This window comes from Oryctolagus cuniculus, chromosome 3, assembly GCF_964237555.1.
Source record: "Oryctolagus cuniculus chromosome 3, mOryCun1.1, whole genome shotgun sequence".
NCBI lineage: Eukaryota > Metazoa > Chordata > Mammalia > Lagomorpha > Leporidae > Oryctolagus > Oryctolagus cuniculus.
In genome coordinates, this window is record NC_091434.1 from 107,457,953 (window position 1) to 107,475,461 (window position 17,509).

The 17,509-nt window shown below is 43.9% G+C and overlaps 1 protein-coding gene across 1 annotated transcript in view; it reads left to right on the top strand.

Moving 5' to 3' along the window:
• The first annotated feature begins 1,785 nt into the window (after positions 1-1,785).
• MCM6 (minichromosome maintenance complex component 6) overlaps positions 1,786-17,509 on the top strand; it is a 48,668-nt gene continuing 32,944 nt past the window's right edge. The window contains exons 1-6 of the mRNA XM_002712120.5: positions 1,786-1,998; positions 5,930-6,076; positions 8,641-8,751; positions 9,927-10,176; positions 15,520-15,685; positions 15,952-16,097. Of these exons, the coding sequence (XP_002712166.2) occupies positions 1,892-1,998; positions 5,930-6,076; positions 8,641-8,751; positions 9,927-10,176; positions 15,520-15,685; positions 15,952-16,097 (927 nt within the window). The 5' untranslated portion in view covers positions 1,786-1,891. The remainder of the gene's footprint in view (positions 1,999-5,929; positions 6,077-8,640; positions 8,752-9,926; positions 10,177-15,519; positions 15,686-15,951; positions 16,098-17,509) is intronic.

Here is a 17,509-nt window from a genome sequence, read left to right on the forward strand (position 1 = left end):
AGCAGCCAGGACATGAACTGGTGACCATGTGGGATACTGGCAATGCAGGTGGAGGCTTAACCTGCTACACTGTGGTGCTGGCCCTTAGAATTTTTTTAAGAGTTATTTACTTGAAAGAGAGAGAGAGAGAGAGAGAGAGCGAGATCTGCTGGTTTGCTCCCTAAATGAGGTAGGAACTCCATCTGGTCTCCCACATGGGTGGCAGGGACCCAAGCACTTGAGCCATTTTCTGCTGCTTTCAAGGCACATTAGCAGGGAGCTAGATGGGAAGTGGGCAGCTGGGACATGAACCCATGGCATATGGGATGCCAGCATCATAGGCAGCAGATTAACTCATTGTTCTACAATGCCAGCCCCAAATTATTATTATTTTCTTAAAGAATGAGTCTTTTTGAGAAGATGAGGCAGAACCTGGTTAGCAAGCTGTTCCTTTGGGAATTCTTGGTGCACTATAGCTGTGAACATGCAGTAAGCACTACTGAGTCCCTTGTTCCTAAAATACATGCACTGGTTGATGTCCAGGAAGATGGTGGGGCCAAGGAATACACGACTCCAATGTCTATGGGCTTTAAGTAATTCATAGACACACACACACACACACACTACAGTACACTGGTACTGAGCAGTTTCTATACACTGTAAAGATGTTGTGAGTAGACTATTTGTATGTGTTGAAATACTTGAACACCTGTTCACCCTGTCTGGCATTTAAAACTTTTCATATGCTGCAAGCTTCAAAAAAAAAAAAAAATGCTAGTGGGAGGCTGGCATCTGCAATGCCAACATCTCCTATTGGAGGGTCAGAGGGCTGGTTTGAGTCCCAGCTGCTCTGCTTTGGATCCAGCTTCCTGCTATGGCACCTGGGAAGACAGCAGACCATAGTCCAAGTTCTTGGATCCCTATCACTCATGTAGGAGACCAGGATGGAATTCCAGGCTCGTGGCTTTGGAATGACCCAAACCTGGCTCTTGCCACCATTTGGGAAGTGAACCAGTGGACGGAAGATCTCTCTCCTTCAACTCCTTTCTCTTTCAACCCCCCGCCCATGCCCTCTCTTTCAAATTTACCTAAAAGGGGGGTGGCGGTGGTGGCAAACTCCAGTTTCTTCCTCATATTTTGGAAGCACAGAAAGAAGTACTGGTTGGAGAAACACATTTAAAAGTCATCAGCTCCACAGTTAAATCCAGTGGGGGATAGGATGATATCCAAGTGGGATTCGCTTAAGAGGTGCCTACAAAGCAGGCCAATCAGGAATGGCCAGAGTAGACAGCAGGAGAAGCAAGCGAAATTAAGTCGAGGGTGCGACTCAAGAGGCAGAAGAAGCAACAACCCCTCGGTCAGCACCAACCAGCATCACCGCCTGCTCCACCAGCAACTGTTCGCGCTCCTCTCACAAAGTTCTAGCCTGTGGTTTGCAGTTTATTTCCTCAACTACGCATTTCACGTCGGTTTTTTCTCCTTCACACAGCCTTAACCCCACCGCTCAATTAATATCAGTGGAATGATCTGAAGAACTTTTTGAAAAACTACCCATACAAAGATCCGAGTTTTTAACTCGTTCTAGAACCCCCCCCCCCACTTCTCTTGGGTACGACTACCCTGCGCAGGCGCAAAGGCAGACAAGCCCCCCCCCCCGCCCCCGCCTCGGGCTCCGGCCTCTTCCAGGTCTTTACATTTGGCGCGAAATCTCCGTGCAGAGGGTGGAGCTTTGTGAGACGCCGCAGTTCACTGGGCAGGTTTGGCGCGAAATCCGTGAGCTTCTGCGCCACGATTGGCTGTGGCTGGGAGAGGGGGCGGGACGGAAGCGGCGGCGGCGCGCGCAAAGCGGTAGCGTCTCGGGGGGAAGCGGCTCGTGGCGGTCTAGCGTGGCGGCTCTGAACGCTGGAAAGCTATGGACCTCGCGGCGGCAGCGGAGCCGGGCGCCGGCAGCCAGCACCTGGAAGTCCGCGACGAGGTGGCCGAAAAGTGCCAGAAACTGTTCCTGGACTTTTTGGAGGAGTAAGTCGGTCGGCGCCCAGGGCCTCCCAAGCCGGGGGTCTCCGGGCCGGGCGGGGCCGTGTGACCGGCGCGCGTTCGGGAGCTCAGGGGTCGCGCGCCCGGGAAGAGCAGCCCCCGCCCCACTGCAGGCTCCAGGCCTGGCAGCCGCAGAGAGCTTGGGACGGGGCTGGGCTTGTTTCTGGGGTAGAAGCCATGTCGGGGCGTCACTCCGCCCTTGGACCCCACGGCATCCTCAGCTTTTGCGTCGATCCTTTACAGCCCACGGCGCTGGTGGCCTCTGTGGAACCTGCGGCTCGGCCAGGACGGCTGGCTGCCCGGGGGTCCGGGGCCGCCCCAGGAGACTGCGCGGAGGAAAGTTTTGGTTTACCGTGGACGTTGTGGTCGGAGGGCTGCTCGGGCTGTGGAGCCGGGCCCGGTTTCGAAGCGGCGGAGCGAATGCTGTTTGGGTTCCTGCCTGCAGCCCTTCCTCGTCCGCCTGCCCCCGCCGCGGGGTTTCCAGCTGTTTGGATCCCGGTCTCTCCTAACGCCTCCGCCGGCCTGGCACCACCCAGCGTTTCATTTCTTAGCAACTCTCCTCCTAAAGGTGGACTCGGCTGCCTCCTGGGTGGCTTATAAACTCTTAGGGAAGTGTTTTGTTTTTTTTCCCCTAATTGTGGTGAAACATACCTGACAAGTTAGCATTTTAACCCGTTTTGCCTGCGCAGGTCAGTGACATTAATGCGTTTATGTTACACACCCATCACCACCATCCACATCCATAACTATTTTCATCTTCCTAGACAGAAACGTTATGCCCATTAAACTAACCCTCATCCTCCCTTTCCTGCCCCTGGCAACCTTCATTCTTTATCACTGAATTCTGATTATTATATGAGTGGAATCATGCAGTATTTGTCTTAGGGGTCTGGCTTGTTTTTCAAAGCCTCATACTCAGCCTAATGTCAAAATGTGTATTTTAGCATGGATCAGAATTTCCCTGCTTTTTAAGGCTGAATAACATTACATTGTGGGGCTGACCTTGTGGTGCGGCAGGGGAAACCCCTGCTTGGCATTCTTCATCAGAGTGCCTAGCATTGAGTCCAGCCTCCTCTTCTGATCTAGTTTCTCACTAAGGCAAATATGCCTGGGAGGCAGCAGATCATGGCTCCAGTACTTGGGTTCTTGCCACCCACAATGGAGACCCAGATGGAGCTCCTGGCTTCAACCTGGCCCACCCCTGGCTTTTGTGGGGATTTGTAGAGTGAACCACAGGCTGAAAAATAAATCTCTTCCTTCCCTCATCACACTTTCAAAGAAATTGATTGGGTTAGAGCCCTGGCTTGAAGTGCTGGCATCCCATATGGGCGCCGATTCTGGTCCCGGCTGCTCCTCTTCTGATCCAGCTCTCTGCTGTGGCCTGGGAGAGCAGTAGAAGATGGCCCAAGTACTTGGGCCCCTGCATCTGCGTGGGAGACCTGGAAGAAGCTCCTGGCTCCTGGCGCAGCTCTGGGCATTGCAGCCACCTGGGGAGTGAACCGGCAGATGGAAGACCTCTCTGTCTCTACCTCTTCCTGTGCTCTGTCTTTCAAATAAAATAGCCTGCGCTGCAGCTCACTAGGCTAATCCTCCGCCTGTGGCGCTGGCACCCCTGGTTCTAGTCCCGCTTGGGGTGCCGGATTCTGTCCCGGTTGCTCCTCTTCCAGTCCAGCTCTCTGCTGTGGCCCCGGAGTGCAGTGGAGGATGGCCCAGGTCCTTGGGCCCTGCACGCGCTTGGGAGACTGGAGGAAGCTCCTGGCTCCGGATCGGTGCAGCGCGCCGGCCACAATGCGCTGGCCGTAGCGGCCTCTTGAGGGGTGAACCAACGGAAAAAAGGAAGACCTTTCTCTCTGTCTCTCTCTATCACTATCTAACTCTGCCTGTCAAAAAACAAAAACACCTTTTTTTAAAAAAAGAAATTGATTAAACTGTTTTTTAAAAAATTGCATTGTATGTCTATATCACATTTTTGCTTACTCATCTGCTGATGGACCCTGAAGTTGTTTCCACCTTTCAGCTACTGTGAATAATGTTGTTTTAGGAAATCCTGCTATACTTAAAACCATAATTTAATTTATGTTTCCTGCTCTTTGGAAATAATACATATGGCCTGACAGCTGAGTCTTCAGTGCCCAACTAAAGACTCAGAACTTTGTGAAACCCTATAACCTTTCAAGCAATACCAAACCTTTGTTTTCCATATAATTTAATTTTACCTGTCAGCCACTTTGGAATGTGAATCCAATTCTTTCTCTGTGTTTTTTTTCTTTCTTTCTTTCTTTCTTTAAGGTTTATTTATATATTTGAAAGAGTTGCAAGGAGAGGGAGAGACACACAGAATTGACTGTCCACTGGTTCATTCCCCAAATGGGTCAGGCCAAAGCCAGGAGCCTGGAACTCCATCCAGGTCTTCTGCATGGATGACTGGGGCCCAGGTACTTGGGCCATCCTCCACTGCTTTCCCAGGCACATTAGCAGGGAGTTGGATTGGATGTGGAGCAGCTGGGACTTCAACTAGCACCCATATGGGATGCCAGTGCTGCAGGCTGTGCCATAGCACTGGCTTCAAGACTAAAATTTGAAAGAAAATCAGATGATAGAGACTGGCTACAGACATTTAAAATGTGCAACAAAGATAGAGAAAGCACAGGAGTGTGGATGATGTTTGAGGCTGGTTTTGGAAGTGAAATTGGAAAGAAGAGTTTAGAATTTGGACTCTTATTCCTTAAGGAATGGTGAATCAAATTGAATTTGTGAAAGGGAGTTGACTTTTAAAAAATACAGAGACTATTTGTCTTATCTATCACCATCCTGCATAGAGCAGGAGGATGACCCCAGTCCTTGGGCTGCTGCACTCAGGTGAGATACCCAAATGAAGCTCCTGGCTCCTTGCTTCTTCCTGGCCCAGCCCGGAACTTGCTGCCATCTAGGGAGTGAACCAGTGGATAGAAGATTGTTTCTGCCTTTCTCTTTGTAACTGCTTTTTAAATAAATAAATCCTTAAAAAAAATACATTGAGCAAAGATCTCCATATGTAAAACATTTTTTTTAAGTCTTTTGTGGCAGAATTTTAATGCGACCTTTTATGTATATGAATCTTTTTCTGGATATTCCAGTAGGCAGAGTTAGTTTTTATTACCCTAGCGCATCTCTTACACTTCGTAGTAGGAGTATCTCTCTCCCCTCTTGTTTACCTGTCTTCTGTGAGAGTGTCATCCCTAGGGCAGAAACAACATTGCCATTTTAAGCATCAGGTACCTCTGGTGTAGTGATTTTGCACATTGATGTTGTTTGATAAAATATTTAGAAGAGTCAGAGCATGATGTATTTCGACAAGAATTTGTATATTAAAAGAACAGAAAGTAAATGTGTTATAGTCTGCTTGACATTTCAGGGGAAAAATTTATGTTGTGTGTATTCATGTTCCCATTTTTTTACGTGTTAGGCAGTGAAGTACATTGTTTTTGTTTTATTCTTAAAATCACCAACTAATCTGTCAGTTTTTAAATTTCTTGTTGAAATTAAATCTTTGAATTTTTAGCCTGAATTTCTTGATTCAGCGTTTCCTAGTCTTAATTGTACATAACTAATAAAAGCACAGTTAATAGTTGGTTGGAAAATGTTAAGAAATTGGGTTTCAAATCCAATGACTAAATTCTGAGTATTGTGCAGATAAATTCATAAGAATAATTTAATCTTCATAGCAATTTTATGAGGTAAGATGATGTCCTAAGCTGTTTTTAAAAATAACAACAAAAATATTTGGAAGGGTAAGTTGCCCCAAGTTAAGAACAGCTGCACATGGGGCTTGTCTTAAAAAAATGCCGACTGTCTAATAAATGGAGTTCTCAGACATCCAGATGATTGTTTTTATTGCTTAACTCCTCAGTCTGATCTGACCTGCATTTACCCACAGGTTCCAGAGCAGTGACGGAGAAATTAAGTATTTGCAGTTAGCAGAGGAGCTAATTCGTCCAGAGAGAAACACATTGGTTGTGAGTTTTGTGGACCTGGAACAATTTAACCAGCAACTTTCCACCACCATTCAAGAGGAATTCTATAGGTATGGGTATATTAATTTTCCTTACTTTGATTAGGAGTAGAGCCTGGGAAACCAGCTATAAGACTAGAAATCTAAGAAGAGACAAAAAGGTAGCTGTTGTGGCTGGGGTTGTTGCATAGCAGGGTAAGCCACTGCCTGCACTGGCTGCATCCCATATCAGAGCACCAGTTCAAGTCCTGGCTGCTCAGCTTCCAGTTTAGCTCCCTGCTACTGTGCCTTTGAAAACAGTGGAAGATAGCCCAAGTACCTGGAAGACGCAGATGGAGTTCCTGGCTCCTGGCTTCTGCCCGTTGCAGCCATTTGGGGAGTGAAACAGTGGATGGAACATCATCTCTCTGTCTCTCTCACTTTTCCTTTCAAATAAATAAAATCTGCGATTGTTTTCTGTTTGTTGGTTTTTTTGAAGGATAGCTGTCCCAGTTCTTATTTCCCTCCAAGGAGTGGTTCTTTGATAACAACCAGTGGTCCTAGTACTGCTTTAAGCTTAATCTAGGCCTATGTGGATCTGAATTTTTCTCACGTACAAATATTGAAAACCTTTGTTTTCTGTTTTTCCCTCAGAGAAAAACTATCTACTCAGTTTGTGTCGGGTACTTAGTGCTATTGCTGTTTCATTTGTTGGAAGCACCCCCAACCAGATGTTTTCAGAAAGTTGTCAGTATAGAAAGTCTTCTTGAACCAGCAGTGTCTGTTGCAGTAATGTTTTATTTCTTGTTCCCATAAAGTTTAATTTTTTTCTGATAATAAACCTAATGTTTGTATTACATTTGTAATGGTAGAAAATTTGCAAAACAGAGAAAGTGGGGAGCCTCCCATAGTTCTATCTTCATACTTGTAATTCCACCACTCATAAATAACCACCATTAGCGGGTCTGCAGCAATGAAGTTCTAAGTCTTCCAAGTCTGCAAGTGCAATGATTTGTAAGGCTCTCTGTGTATGTTAAAGGGCATTCTTTTCACTTAACAATATAAAGTATTTTTCTTTTTTTTTTTTTTAAGTATTTATTTATTTTATTTGGAAGGGAGAGTTACAGTGAGGTATCTTCCATCTGCTGATTCCCCAAATGGCCGCAAGGCTTGGAGCTGGGCTGGGCCAAAGCCAAGAGCTTCATTCTGGTATCCCATGTAGGTGGCGTGGGCTCAAGTACTTGGGCCATCTTCCCCTGCTTTCCCAGGTGCATTAGCAGGGAAGTGAATCAAAAGTGGAGTGGCTGGGTCTCCAGCTGGTGCCCATGTAGGATGTTGGCATCGTATAATCTCAACTCCTAATATAGTTAAGTGTTTTTTTTTTTTTTCGAGGTGAGTAGAAATAGTGTGATTAAGCATTATATTTACTAATACAGGGTTTCATTCTACTTTCAATTGTTATTACAGCAAGAACCATCTTCGTACACAAGAACTGGTACACAGTAAATGTGACTGTCTTTATAATCAGTTTAAAATAAACACGGGATAGTCATGAAAGAGAAATGTAAATCCAGGGATAAGTAGCCAGAATTATGCTCTCTTGGTGGATTTGGAGACAGAATTGTCTTGTGTATTTAGGTAGTAGCTGACTATCAGGAATAGTTGGAAGGGGTGCTGAAGTTGTGGGGTATGACATAGTGGTAAGGCCTGTGGCACCGGCATCCCATATGTGTGCTGCTTTGAATCCTGGTTGCTCTATTTCCTATCCAGCTCCCTGCTAATGTGCCTGGGAAAGCAGTGGAAGATAGCCCAAGTTCTTGGGCCCCTGTATCCACTGGGAGACCTGGAAGAAGCTCCTAGATCCTGGCGGGGTCCCTCCTGGCCTGTGTGGCCATTTAGGGAGTGAACCAATGGATGGAAGATCTCTTATCTCTGTGTCTCCTCTCTCTAGCTCTGTCTTTCAGATAAATAAAATCTTTATAAAAAAAAGAAAGGTTGGAAGAATATATACCCTGAAGACTTAGAATCCTCACAAGTGAGGGAGAGAGAGAAAATTAGGTTTAGAGGTAGGAGTGAGTACCTGTGCTAAACTTCCTAAATGAGCTGTCCATCTTTTTTTTTTTTTTCTAGGTCTGTTCCTTAAACCAAGCTACCATAGCTATTGGGGACTTAAGATACACCAGATGAACCAGTCAAGTGAAACATTTCTGCGTGTTTGCTAAATTTCTCCCTTATCCTCATCCATTATCAGTTAAGAATGTAACCAAAAACTACTATATATGCTAGGGCCTGACAACAAATATGAAGTTGTCTTAATTAGATTGTAAACAGCCCTGTGAAAACTCACAGTATTCAGCATCATACTGACAAGACAGATGGTTTAGGTAGAGTTGTGTTGGACAAAGGAGTGACCTTTGTCACTAGAATGTGAGTGCTAAATTACTCAAAGATAAGATAGGTATAGCATTTATCTTTGGTGTTATGTGGTGGGATGGGAGAGGGTTGAAAGAGACTCTTAAACCCAGATTAGATGATAGAAATGTCCTGTACAGTTAAGTCCTAGGGCTTGATTGTGACCAGATGAAATTCCTTAGACTCAGCTGTTGCAAGAGAGATGTAAGATATCTGAGCTATCAGCTGACTTTTTTCTTTTTCAGAGTTTACCCTTACCTGTGTCGGGCCTTAAAAACTTTCGTCAAAGACCGGAAAGAGATCCCTCTTGCCAAGGATTTTTATGTTGCATTTCAAGACCTGCCTACTAGACACAAGTAAGAAAAACTCTTCTTAGAAAAGGAATTCACCAAATAATATTGGTACCATTTAGCTGACAGTCAGAAAATTTGGGAGGTTACACTGATGTGCTATAGCGAGCTGTTTAATATCACACAAATCACATTTGCCTCCTGGGGCCTCAGTTTTTCATATGTAAAATCTTTTGGTTTAGATTTTTTTTTCTACCTAATCATGCAAAAGGTAGATTTCTTGCTGTAAAATTACTTATTCATGCTTGGTAGTGACAAGAATTGAAAAAAATAAAAAGAAAGTACTTATAAATTGATGAATATGGGGGGAGGAATAGTGTTTTGTGTGCACATTTTGTAAACAGATTGGCTTTTTTCTAGTTACACCTGGTTGTACAGAACATTTAGTTTTAGAAAAACATGATTTTCTATGAAGATGGGATGGTAAGTAAAGTGAAGCAGATTCTTATGATTGTTCATTTTATAGCACATTTAAAAAGGGAAGCTTGGGGCAAAAATGAGAAAATAGCACTCAGAACACTTGTAGAGATTTATAAATCTTCTGAATATTTTGTTATCTTAAATACAAAGCTTTCAAATAGTCTTTAGTAATTACGTTAAAAAGATACTATTGAAAGAAATTGAAGTGGTATTTTTGCTCAATCTCGGGTGGCTGAACGCCACTTATCCCTCTAAGAAGTTGGGGGACGCCGACCGCTCGGGGGTCGCGTAACTGAAGTGGTATTTTTGAGAACTAAAACTGCTGAAAATATGTTACGAAATTACCAAGTTTTTCATATAAAATGTATGTGTGAAATAGTTTTTCAACTTCTGAGTATAACATTTTTTCCTTTGATAACTTCATTATGAAAGTAATTAATGATTTCTTAGAAATTGTAGATAAGCAAAAACAGTATATAAAACAAAGCTGAGATTATCCTGTTTGTAATTTTAACTTTATTTGGTGTCCTTTAGTTAGCTTTTCATATTTATTCATCTATATGTTTTGTTGTGAATATGTGTGCACTGTGTAATTTAGGAATAGGGGTGTTGACAAAGAATCGTTTTTTTTCAGTAGTGTCCAAAGAACACTTTGCCTTTTTTTTTAAAGTGTAAATTATCATTGAATTTTCTCATTAGGATGGAAAGATTTCTTAGTTGAGAAATGAATATTTACTAGTGGGATATTTATCTTTAAACAGGATTCGTGAACTCACTTCATCCAGAATTGGTTTGCTCACCCGCATCAGTGGGCAGGTGGTACGGACTCACCCAGTTCACCCAGAGCTAGTGAGCGGAACATTCCTGTGCTTGGACTGTCAGACAGTGATCAAGGATGTAGAACAGCAGTTCAAATACACACAGCCAAATATCTGCCGAAACCCAGTTTGTGCCAATAGGAGAAGATTCTTGCTGGATACAAATAAATCGAGATTTGTTGATTTTCAGAAGGTATTTCTTTCCTTTTCTTTAGACCAGATTCAGTTCTGATTCCCTTTCTGGCCCTTGCAATTAGTTTATTTAGGTAATGTTAAATTCAGTCTTTATGTGAATTATCGTTGAAAGTGACCATAGAGATGTGTGTTTAGTAGTTAAGATTCCTGTGTCCCATACCAGAATACCTGGGTTTGAATCTCAGTTCTGTATCCTGATTCCAGCTTCCTGCTAATGCAGATCTTGGAAGGGAACAGTGATAGCTCAAGTAATTAGTTTCCTGCCCCCCACTTGGGAGAGCTGGATTGAGTTCCTAGCTCCTGGCTTTGGCACCTGGCCTAGTCTGTCATTGTGGGCATTTGGGGAGTGAACCAGATGGGAGCACTGTCTGTTTGTCTCTCTTTCTTCCAAATAAATATGAAAGGGGAGAAAGGAAAGAAATATATTTGTCAAAGAATAAACAGTAGCTATTATGATAATGATGAAGAAGAATTGGAGTTAAGAAAACTTAGGAGAAGTAGCAATATATTAGTATAAAACTTTGAATTGGTTAAAAAAAAAGCATGAGTGAATGGACAGGCTAAGATGGAAGCTATGAGATGATCATGATTGAAGTGTTAAGATCCAAATTGGAGGTCAGCTGAGAGATGATTTCATATGAAGCCTATAGGTGTTTGGATCCTTAAATCTTAGTTGACAAGTTCAGCACTGTCTGTAAGAATTGGAGATACAGCTATATTATTTAAGAGGCAAAGTCCTCATCTCCTGGTTCATTCCCCAAATGCCCAGGATGCCTGGATTGGGCCAGGCTGAACCTAGGATCTGGGAATTCAGTCCATTTGTACTTGATGGGTGGCAGGAACTCAACCACTTGAACCATCACCTGCTACATTCCAGGATGTGCTTTAGCAGGAAGTTGGAATCAGGAGCAGATTCCTGACTTGAAGTCAGGTACTCTGATTTGAAGACCAAACACTGACTCAGATTTTCTTTTCTTTTTTTTTTTTTCTTTTTTTTTTTTTTTTTCCAGGGGAAATTTAATGGGACAGTGTTTAATAAATCTTAACAGGTAGTTTTAGTTGCCTGGGTAAGAAGCGATGGTAGTAAGAATGAAGAGGAGGAGTCAGCATCATGGCTCAGGGTTGAACCACCACCTGTGATGCTGGTATTTCCATATGAGCACCAGTGTGAGTCCCAGCTACTCCACTTCTGATCCAGCTCTATGCTAATGTGCATGGGAAAGCAGTGGAAGATGGCTCAAGCATTTGGGCCCCTGATGCCCATGTGGGAGACCTGGATGGGGTTCCAGATTCCTACCTTCAGCCTGCCACAGTCCTGTCCGTTGGGGCCACTTCGGAAGTGAACCAGCAGGTGGAAGATCTCTTCCTGTCTCTTCCTATCTCTAACTCTGCCTTTCAAATAAATGTATAATTAGAGGTGAGGGGAGATCTTTCATCTGCTGGTTCACTCCCTAAATGGCCACAATGACCAGGGCTGGGCCTTGCTGAAGTCTGCAGCCAGGAGCTTCTTCCGGGTCTCCCATCTTCCATTGTTTCCCTAGGCTTACTAGCAGGGAGCGGGATTGAAAGTGGAGCAGCCAGGACATGAACCAGCACCCATATGGCATGCCAACACCGTGGATCGAGGTGTAACCAACCCACTGTGCCACAGCACCGACTCCAATAAATTTCTAAAAAAGAGAGAGAAGCTCTCAGACCTTGGTAAATTTCTATAGGATATGCAAAGAAGAGAAGCTTTAGCATGGAGAAATGATCAGAGTAAAACGAGTAAAGTTGAATTCTGTTTTTCTTAAGGCAGTTTTCTTAAGCTTAATTTTCTTAAGCCAATCTGATAATTTATAAGAAGCATCAATACTTTAGGAGAGAGTTTATTAAAAGAACATGATGCGGGCCATGTGTTGTGGCACAGCAGGTTGAACCACTGCTTCAAATGCCTGCATCTCATATTGGAGTGCTAGTTCAAGTCATGGCTGCTCCATGTCCAGTCTGGCATTCCTGCTAATGCATCCTGAGAGGCAGCAGATGGTGGCTCAAGTGCTTGGTCCCCTGCCATTATGGGAGACTTGGATGAAGTTGAGGCTCAGCCCTGGTTGTTGGCAGGCATTTGGTGAGTGAACCAGAGGATGGAAGATAACTGTGTGTCTACCACATGATGTGACTGTGAGATACAAAGCATGTGTCTAGACTAGGTCTTGGTTTGGGGGAAAGAACATAACTATAATAAAGGATGTTCTTGGAGCTGACATTTGGTACAGCAGTTAAGAAGCCACTTAGGGGGCTGGTGCTATGGTGTAGAAGATAAGCCGCCGCCTGAAACAGCATCCCATGTGGACATTGGTTTGTCTCAGCTGTTCCGCTTACGATCCAGCTCCCTGCTAATGTGCCCGGGAAAGCAGCGGAGGATGGCCCAAGTGCTTGGTGCCCTGCATCCACATGAGATTCCTGGAAGTAGCTCCTGGCTCCTTGCTTCAGACTGGTCCAGTTCCGACTCTTGGGACCATTTGGGGAATAGACCAGGAGATGGAAAATCTCTCTCTCTCTCTGTATCTCCCTCTCTCTCTGTAACTCTGAATTTCAAATAAATAAAAATTTTTAAAGTTTTTTAGAAAGCTACTTTGGAGCCGGGTTAAGCTACTGCCTGCAAAAATGCACCTGGGAAAACTGGATGATGGCCTAAGTGCTTGGTCCCCTCCCACTCATGTGTGCAATCAGGATGGAGTTTCTGGCTTCTGGCTTCGACCTGGCTCAGCCCTGCCCAATTGAGGCCTTTTGAGAGGTCAGCCAGTGGATAGAAGATTTCTCACTATCTGTCTATCTTGCAGTGTCATTTTGCCTTTCAAATTAAAAAAAACACAAGCCACTTGGGACACCTGTTTCTATATCAGAATGTCCAGGCTTATGTCTTGACTTTGATTCCGATTCCCTCTTCCTGCTAACTACACTTTATGGGAAGCTGCAGATGATGCCTTGAGTTCTGGGTCCCACTGCCACCCATGTGGGAGACCTAGATTGAGTTCAGACCTATGGCTACAGCCTTGCCCAACTCCAGTTATAAGTACTTGGGGAGTATCCTTCCCTCATCTCTGCCTTTCAAATAAAATAAAGTTGATTTTGACAACTGGGGACATTTGATAGTGGAAGATATTAACGGGGTTAACCATTGTTTAATTCTCTAGTGTGATAGTGGTATTACATAAAAGATTGTCTTTATTTTAGAAATAAGTGCTAAAATATTCTGGGCAAAGTTTTGATGTTTATACTTTAAAATAGTACTGTAAAACTCCATTAGCGTCTACCTGTTATGGTTAACAATTGTTGCATTGCAGTGGAGGGTATAAAGGTATGTTTGAATTTTTTTTTTTTTTTTTTTTTTTGACAGGCAGAGTGGACAGTGAGAGAGAGACAGGGAGAAAGGTCTTCCTTTGCCGTTGGTTCACCCTCCAGTGGCCGCCGTGGCCGGCACGCTGCGGCCAGCGCACCGCGCTGATCCGAAGCCAGGAACCAGGTGCTTCTTGCTGGTCTCCCATGGGGTGCAGGGCCCAAGCACTTGGGCCATCCTCCACTGCACTCCCGGGCCATAGCAGAGAGCTGGCCTGGAAGAGGGGCAACTGGGACAGAATCCAGCGCCCCGACTGGGACTAGAACCCGGTGTGCTGGTGCTGCAAGGCGGAGGATTAGCAGATTGAGCCGCGGCGCCGGCCTGAAATTTTTTTTATAAAATTCACTTGAGAAGTTTAGGAGAAGTGAAACAAAATAGATATTTACAGGAGTTATTTGGAACACAGGGAAAGAAAACCATTATTTTTAAGAGTAAAGTTTTTCAATTTTGTAAGTTCATTAAACATAGCTCCCATCTACTGGTTCACTCCCCAGATGCCCACAACAGAAAACAGTTGAGAACACATTCTAGCTCTCCCCTGTGGGTGACAAAACCTAATGACTTACAACATTATTGCTGCCTCTTACTGTCTCCATTATTAATGAAGGTAGTCAAGCCTTAGGCAGGTATTGAACCTAAGTACCCTAATATAAAACAAATGTGTCTTAACTGGCATCTTCACAGCTAGGCCAAACACTTATTCCTGAAGGGTTTTTTTGTTGTTAAAAAGCAATTTATTCCCCCCCTCCCCCCGCCCCCAAAGAAACCTTTTATTTAAGAAATACAAACTTCATGCATTTCCCTAAAGGTTTTTAATAGAGGTGATCTCTCACCAAATTGAGTTTGACTAAAATAGGATTAAGGGTGGGAATTTTTAGGATGAATGTTGACAGATTAGAAAAGACCATTAGTGGTATGGGAGTTTGGCATAGCAGTTAAGATGCTACTTGGGACATTCCCATTCCATGTTAGAGTACTTGAGTTTGAGTCCCAGCTCTGCTTCTGTCAACTTCCTGCTAATGTGTGTGCACCCTGGGAGGCAGGAGTCATGGCTAAAGTAGTTTGATCTTTTGTTTTTAAGATTTATTCATTCATTTATTTAAAAGGCAGAACAACAGAGATCTTTCATGTGGTGGTTCACTCCCTAAATGTCCAGCACTACCAGGGATGGGCCAGACTGAAGCCAGCAGCCAGCAACTGCATCCAAGTCTCTCACATGGATGGCAGGGGCCCAAGTATTTGTGCTATTAGCCTATGCCTTCTCAGAGACATTAGCTGGAAGCTGAATTGGAAGCAGAGTAGCTGGGAATCCCCACTGGCACTCTTGATGTGGGATGCCATCATTACAAGCAGCAGCTTAAACCTGCTATGTTACAACGTTGGCTGCAATTAATTGAGTTTCTCCCACTTGTGGGACACTTGGATTGGTTGGGTTCCTAGCCTCATCCCAACCCTGCCCAAGCCATTTGGGAAGTACCAGTGGAAGGTAAGGAGAGCACACTATCTGCCTCTTAAGTAACTTTAAAAAAAGGGGCTGGCACTGTGGCATAGCAGGTAATGCCACCACCTGCAGTGCCAGCATCCCATATTAGGTGCCGGTTTGAGACCAGCTGTTCCACTTCCTATCCAGCTATGGCCTGGGAAAGCAGTAGAAGATGGCCCAAGTCCTTGGGCCCCTGCAACAGCATGGGAAGACCTGGAGGAGGCTCCTGGCTTTGGATCAATGCAGCTCTGGCCGTTGTGGCCAGTTGGGGAATGGACCAGCAGATAGAATACCTCTTTGTCTTCTTCGCCTTTGCTTCTCTGTGTGTGTAACTCTGACTTTCAAATAAATAAAATATTTTTTTTAAAAAAAAGCCCTTGAAAAAAACTTTAAGCAGTAAGATGGTTCAAAATAAACACTTTGTTACGTACGGCAGTTAATTTGTATTGCATGGCATCATTCTTGGCTGTTTGTTGCAGGTTCGCATTCAGGAGACTCAAGCTGAGCTTCCTCGAGGGAGTATCCCCCGCAGTTTAGAAGTAATCTTGAGGGCCGAGGCTGTGGAATCCGCTCAAGCTGGTGACAAATGTGACTTCACAGGGACATTGATAGTTGTGCCTGACGTCTCCAAGCTTAGCACACCAGGTCAGTAATCTGTGTCTGAAATAAATTCTGTTACCTGAACTGTAGGTTACCTAGCTTTTTATATCTTGTCTTTTTGACCACCAATCAGAAGTTGAGGAAGGCAATATGAAGAAAAAAAATGCCTTTGCTACAAATGATGCTGTTCTGAAAGTTTTCAAAGTTTATGTGAAATCTTTAAATTTATTGCTTTCATTTGATTGATCAGTTTTGGTTCTCAGCACATTTAATGTTAGATCTGCAATGCAACCTACCATTCAATCTTTCAGGAGCACGTGCAGAAACTAATTCCCGTGTCAGTGGTGTTGATGGTTATGAGACAGAAGGTATTCGAGGACTCCGGGCTCTTGGTGTCAGGGACCTTTCTTACAGGCTGGTCTTTCTTGCCTGCTTTGTTGCACCAACAAACCCAAGGGTAAGTCTTAATGTGGCTGAGTTTAAAAAACACCTCTTCTTAAGCTGCCAGAATTAAAAGTAGGGGTTTGAGGTTTAATTTGATTCTTCACATTTAAAACTAATTCTTAGATTTTCCTGAAGAGCTCAGTGCTTTAAATGCCATGCATATTATCAGTATTGTTTTTGGTTTTGTGTTGTCATAGTTCCTGTGTCCTGAATAAATAAAGTTTAGCAGCAATGTGGGAAGTGAAGTTAATTGCTGTTTCTGAGGGTGATGGTTTCCTGGCGAAACTGTCATTCAGTTAACTTAGTTCTGTGTCCTGAGTGGGAAAGGGTTTAGAAAATAACCCAGTATATATTTTTTAAGATTTATTTTATTTATAAGTTAGAATTAGAGAGGGAGAAACATCTGTTGATTTTATTCCCCATATGGTTGGAATGCCAGGACTGGGCCAGGCTGAAGCCAGGAGTTAGAATTCTCCTCCAGATCTCCCACTTATTCTCCAGATCTCTCCAAGCACTTGGGCCATCCCTCCACTGCTTTCCCTGGCACATTAGTAGGGAGCTGGGTTGGGAGTGGAGCAGCTGGGTCTTGAACCAGTGCACATGTGGGATGCTGGCGCTGCAGTCAGCAGCTTAACCCGGTATACCACAGTGCCTGTCCCAATAATCCAGTATTAGAAAAGGGATGAACATAATCTGCTCTTCAAATAAATCAGTGATTAGCATTCTATGGCTCATCTCTTGAGTATTCATATCCATTCTAAATAATATTTTGAAATAGTGATAGCTGTCTTAAAATTTTTATTTATTTGAAAGGCAGAGTTAGAGAAAAGAAGAGACAAAGAGAGAGATCTTCCGTCCTCTGGATCAGTCCCCAAATGGCTGTAACTGCCAGGGCTGGCCCAGGCTAAAGTCAGGAGCCTGGAGCTTCTGGGTCTCCCACATGGGTGCAGAGACCCACGGACTTAGACTGACTTTGCACTGCTTTCCCAGGTGCATTAGCAGGAAGCTAGCTGGATGGGAAGTGGAACAGATTCAAATTAGCAGTGCCCATATGGGATGCCAGTGCTGCAGGTAGTGGCTTAACCTCTATACCACAGCATTGGTCCCTCGTGATAGCTTTTTTCAACTGAATGGATAATGACAAAGCCTTAAGTATTTCTTGTAAACTGAGGTCTTATTAACTTTAGGAATTAAAAAAAAATAATAATGGAACTTTATAGTCAAATTATGTTGACTTACCAAGTCTATTTTCTGTTTGTAGTGAAGTTTTTTCTTAATATTATTTTGGATGCTTTTTTTTTTTTTTTAAAGATTTATTTATTTGAAAGGCAGAGTTACAGAGAGGGAGAGGCAGAGAGAGAAAAGTCTTCCATCCACTGGTTTGCTCCCCAAATGTCTGCAACAGCTGGAGTTGGGCCAAGCCAG